This window comes from Epinephelus moara, chromosome 18 (assembly GCF_006386435.1).
Source record: "Epinephelus moara isolate mb chromosome 18, YSFRI_EMoa_1.0, whole genome shotgun sequence".
NCBI lineage: Eukaryota > Metazoa > Chordata > Actinopteri > Perciformes > Serranidae > Epinephelus > Epinephelus moara.
In genome coordinates, this window is record NC_065523.1 from 8,214,808 (window position 1) to 8,220,807 (window position 6,000).

At 42.4% G+C, this 6,000-nt stretch overlaps 1 protein-coding gene across 1 annotated transcript in view; it reads right to left on the reverse strand.

Annotated features, from left to right (window-relative positions):
* LOC126405750 (MAGUK p55 subfamily member 2-like) overlaps positions 1-6,000 on the reverse strand; it is a 28,428-nt gene that overhangs the window by 4,672 nt on the left and 17,756 nt on the right. Inside the window, exons 10-13 of the mRNA XM_050069649.1 lie at positions 4,586-4,654; positions 3,125-3,286; positions 2,710-2,912; positions 136-264 (exon numbers count right to left, since the gene is read on the reverse strand). Of these exons, the coding sequence (XP_049925606.1) occupies positions 136-264; positions 2,710-2,912; positions 3,125-3,286; positions 4,586-4,654 (563 nt within the window). The remainder of the gene's footprint in view (positions 1-135; positions 265-2,709; positions 2,913-3,124; positions 3,287-4,585; positions 4,655-6,000) is intronic.

Here is a 6,000-nt window from a genome sequence, read left to right on the forward strand (position 1 = left end):
TTTTGCATGTTCTTATTGGATTGTTATTGTAATCACAGGACTTCTTCTTTGAAATATTTATATTGAGTTTTATGCTGCTTCTTTAGCTGTAGGTTTTTTCCACATGTATATGAACACACCACAAGTGTTTCTTACCGTCAGTGTCTTAGGAACCACCCCTGCCTCTACAGCTGAGTGGTTCATGGCCTTGAGCACCTCGAACTCTGGAGACTGAAGGAACACCACATAGGGCAAGAACTCTGAGGTCCTCAGTACCTTGAGAGACTAGAGCACAACATGAACACAAAAACACATTAGATTGGAGAAGGGTCTTTGAGAGTTCCAACAGCTGGAGATTCCTGGCTGGTGACACTGCATGACTAACTGCAGGGCCGGAATTTTGTGGGTATTCCCATCAATTCTGTTAAATTTAGCACTTACAATTTAGGAAATTCCCCGCACACGTTTAGAGCAATGTCTAATCAATTTCCATCATGGGGGAACAGAAAAAAACTCTACCCTTTCCTAGAGGTGGTGACATGGTCATCTCACTGCTCTGCAGAAAGGCATACTGGATTCTTACCCTTAACAGCGTTGAGCCCTTTGGCTTAAATGAAGAACTTAATTTGTCATGTTTCTTCAACATTTCTTTCCCTAAAGCAAAATTCCCCCAACATGACAACTGTGCGGGGGTGTATTTTTATATGGCCATTTCTGGCCCAAAAACGGAGATGGTAACTGATGAAATGCTGAACTCAAGGCTTCAAAACAGGAGTCCACAAACCAATAGGTGACATCACAGCAGCTACGTCCATTATTTTTACAGTCTATGATTGTAGGTTGACTATGTATGTGTGTGCCTATTTGTCTTTGCTCTCTCTGACTCTGTGTTCCAGTCCTCTCTTCTCCCATGGAAGTTTTCAGCTGTTTGCACAACTGTGGAATGCGGGAGGGCTGGCACGAACACTTCGTCAGACAGACCAACTACTGCCCTGGACAACACACCTGGCCTGCTCTCTCTCCCTCTCTAGAAGGCTACGAGCCCCCTCTGCTGTTGCAGTTTCTCTTGCTAGCATATAAAAACAATTTTCAATGATGCAGATTTGAGGGCATGCAAGCACGATGGACTCCTGGCTGAACCCTAAAGGAGTCGCGTAACTGGCAGTGCCAGGGATGTCAGTGTTAACATTGTTAACCTCAGGCTCCTCAAACAGGTAACAGTATTATTACTGAGGCACACCAGTGGTCCAAAGACATGTTTCAGGCCAACTGGCTCACAATATATCTTTGACTTGAACAACGGTGAAATGAGTGGCTCGATTTGTAAGATGTACAGCGCTGCAACTTTTACCAGCCAATGTTACAAAATGTCAGCTTTAAGTTGCCGCTCAGATGGCTTTTCTCATACAGCAGGGACAGGGAAAACATATAGCATAGAGAACAGAGAAAAGAGAAAAAAATTACCCCCAATCCCCCAAGCTATAAATCCTCCCTGTGTGAACCATTTAAAGAAGGAATTCCCAGGCAGTGCTTTGTACTTTCCTACAACATCAGATGATGTCAGATGGGTCTTGAGCAGTCAAATGACACTTAACTGACTGAATGGAGCTGCTAAGGTGCCGGTAGGAACTAGTTGCACTGGACAGTTATTTGTATCTGACTGACACTATAATACAATGACATTTACAGAGCATCTTTTGACCCTGTATCTACAACAAACCCTTTTTGGGGGCAGTCAGTGTATGTGAATTTACTTTATGGAACCACATGAGGGGAAGTGCCATGAGCACCTCTTGTGATGAACCCACAAAGAATGATCACCCAACACTCCAGCTCTGCTCAGCCTTTCCCCCAGTACAGAGTCTTTCTGCGCCCAGTGTTTTAGTGTTATGGCTCACCGCTTTACTGTTTTGGTTCACTCTTACCATTTTCATAGCCTCATTTTGGCCCACAGCAGGCAACTGTTTTCAGTGGAAAAAAACTTTAAGACGCCACTACACACTACCTGCCCAGCACCAAGCTGCCAACAGATACAGTTAGAGACTATCTGGTGAACATCGTGGAGCATTTAGCAGCTTAAGAGACGGATATGTCCCTCAAGAGTTGGTAGAGACCCAAAAAGGAGCTAAAAGAGAGTAAATAATGAATTCTAAGTACTATATCGTAGGCAACTGAATTTGCTTGAGTTTCTTGAAGATGTTTCACCTCTCATCCAAGAGGCTTCTTCAGTCCTAACTGACCGGAGGGGAGTTTCAGGCTTTGAATCCTGTGTGGATGTGAACCATTACAGAGTCGTTGAGGTCACATGTGACTCGTTGACCCATGTGGCCGTCATGTGCATCGTTAGGGTAAGATGGTTCCAGGTATGAATGGGTGTTAAGCTGTCTGGGGAGGGATCTCAGGACTGCATTGTAAGTGGGTGATAGGTGGTGTTGAGGCTGCAGGCCGCCTCACGTTTACATTAGCAGCACTTGTGAGTTCTGCGCTTCATGCACCTGACCCCCTCTGTCAGATGGACTGAACTGTTTCACAATACTTGCAGGGGGCGGGACCATTGATCTGATAGAGCTGTGAGGGCGGTGGGAGTGTCAGTAGGTGTGTGGCAGCTACAGGGGCGGGGATGTATGAGTCTGGCTTTGTATGCATTTTAAATTATGTATGGGGAGTTTTAATGCTAAAACACAGTGTTAAGTTGCTTTCTAATGTGTTTGTGGTGGCATGTCTACATACCTGAGGGTTAGCATCCAGTATGCAGACGCGTCCTGCCTCCACCACCTCATGTATGGAGTCGATCTTGATTCCATACAGGTTGCCATCGTACTCTCCATGTTCAAGGTAGCGCCCGTTCTTGATGTCAGTCTCCATCTTGCTGCGGCTGGTGAAGGCATACATTCGATTCTCGCGATCTTCTTTTTTGGGCTTTCTGGAGGTGTCTAGACAGACACACAAACACAGTCATATCTATACACACATACATTTCACCCCCTTTTTTGATTCCCCTTAGGAAGCTTTTGGTTTGTCAGAATAATCTTCTGTCAGGAACACGTAATATCTGTATCAACATGTTCCTGTTTACACAGAGATCTAGGGATTAAACCTTTATTGTGCCTAACAATAGATGACTTTAATATATCAAATCACATACATGGAATGGTGGTGCCAAAGAGTAAAGGATCCCTCAGTAGAAGCTTGTTCTTCAGTCTCCGCCGCCCCACACCTTGAGCACCAATCAAAATCAGAGTTTTCCTCTTGAAAGGTGGAACCTTGGCTACCTCTTCATAGAGCAATATCTCATGTCTGTCAAACTCTGAGAGAGGAATTTAGAGAGGAAGGATTTAAGGATGGAAAAAAGGGTAGAGGGAAAGACCAATGACAAAGATAAGTAGAAGAGTTGGAAAAAGAGAGGAAAGAAGGTGGAAGGAATAAGTGTCACTGTTTCACAGGGGAAAATTTCATATGTGTTTTTTTTTGATAGGGACAAATACAGTAAGCATACACAAATTAGAAACACCTACAGTGAGGTATAAAGAAGATAACCTGAATACAGTGAGATACAATAGGACATTACATTTTAAAAAGACATGAGTATAGGTTTGTTGATGAATTAACCAGGAGTTGGTGGCTCTCTTACAAGTAGGGATGTCAGTGGTTAACTGTTAATTGGTTAGGTGCCGAGATTATTGTTAATTGGTCATGCACATCAGTCTACAGGATCATTTTTGTACTCTTCAGTTTACTGCACTGTGCACCACCTGGGTGTGTTGGGAGCTACTGTTAGCAAATGATGTCACTGATTTGGCAATTTCTGTTTGTAATGCCACCAAACCCCCACAAACCCCCTTTAGTATTGGTAACTACTGTAAGCTTTGTTAGTGTCGTTAACAGTGTCAGCATGGCTAGTGATACTAACATAGAAGACAGTGCTAAAGGGATTCAGTGGCTCAAAATGAGCTGGGGGGATGGTATTGCTCGCAGTAATGCTCAGTGAGTGGCTCTGCTGGCTAACTCCCACCAGACCTTGGCATTGCCCAGTGCAAAGCGGGCAAGGCTAATGTTAGCTAACCAGTGCAGACTGGCAGGTGGGCAGTGAGCGCTATGTTTCCGCAGAATAACGCAAAACCAGAAGAAAATAAAATATAAGGCAACACATCAAAATTTCACCACCTCTAAATGGATAATGTTAGTGCTTTGAAATGTAGTACTGAAGCTCTCTGGGTCAGTGGAGCACAGGACTACAAGGAAAGGCCTCTTGTACTTCATTTCACATTTTTAACCGATAACTTAATGGATGGAAGGCTATCATAGGCAAATTTAACCAAAACTGACATCCCTACTTACAAGTGATGAAATTTGCAAGAAATTTCAAGTAATCAGGTAGGAATTTCCAACAATCTCTTGATGTAGTTGTAGAAAAGTTAAGGATCTAGTCCATTTAAAAATTAAACAAAAAGTTTACATGATGAAAATCAATAAAGTTGGCAAAACTTACAACCTTGTTTTCTTTTTAAATGCACTCATGTTAAGAACTATACTATATTCGTAAGGATATCATGTAACTACAGGGCCTGACAAATAATACCAAGTTTCACAGCACCGGCTTTGTTACCTGCATTTTTTGTGGTCACATACATCATTTTCTTCTTCTTCTTCCCTCCAACGCCAGTACAAAGATTTCCTGTCACATGAATGGAGCATAGTGTTAGTTAAGGCACTGAGGTCAGACTTGCATTAGCTGATTGTCATCATTCATGCCTTGTAATCACTGGCTCATTCATCTGAGTTCTGTGCCAAACATTTCTCGGTCAGGAAAATTTGAAAACACGAGTTATGTGGAATTCACTATGTGGAACCCAACCAATGAACAGTGGTATCAATCTTCCCATCAAATATTTCGCTTAAAGGTTAGTGGTTAATATTAGCATGAAGAATTGGAAAAACATGACTCTCACATCTTTTGCCTTTGATGTCATCCTCTACAGCCCACTATCATCTTGATATTCTTACAAGTCTACAGCTTCTTTAGACATCAGAGCAAGACATTGAGAGTTTGGGGAATTTTAACATTTAGACATTTTGATAAGCACTGAGTTTCTTACATTTTCTCTGATAGGGATGCACTGATTTATTGGCTTAACCAAATACTGTCCTTGCTGACTGCCATCAACCTATCAGCAAGTAAGATGGCATTCACTGATGGCAGTGGCTGTTGATTTTTCTGTCCTGTACCATCAATTTAGTTCAGGCTAAAAAGCAGGGCTCCAGACTAATAGCGTCCCATCCTCCTGGCCACAACAGAAAATGTGTTTGGGATGAACAGAGATCTCTACCAGGACACCTTTGGAACAAACGAATGCAGTAAACTCACTATCAAGGCATCGGGGGATGCACCCTATTTGTTCCCTCATAATGCTACATTGTGAATAACAGCTCCACGTTGAAATCAGCAAGAGAAGAGCTAGATAATGTTAGCTAACGGAGGTTGCATTGAGTTACATAATGACACGTTCAAACTCTATTTGGTAAAAATTAGTAGAGGATGAAGGTACATTATACTGTTCCCATGATGTGTTCAAATGTACTCTTGTAAAATGTAGTTTTTTTGGAAAGTAAAAGCTGTGGTTTGGAGGAGAAAATTATTGATGCTTAAACAGCAATATATATTAAAGGAGCTATATGTAAGAAATCTAAAGCAAATAGTTGTAAAATCCTCCTAATATGTCACAGAGACTAAGGAATAATGTTCATATAACATACTGATCTCACGGACAACAATAGTACAGGCAGAATATTTGCATTTAAAAAGCATTTTTACAGTCCGCAAATCATGTTTATGTTTTGAATTTGTGTTTTAGCCTGTTGCGCCACCCACTGCCGTCTACCTGTCACACACAGTAGAGTCTCAGCATCAGTTACAGTTACGACTGAGCTACAGCAGCACGGCAAGCAGCATTAGCAGTGTCCCGGTACATAGCATTAGCAGCCGGCTCCTCCTCAGCTGTATCCCGGCAGCAGCGTTAGCAG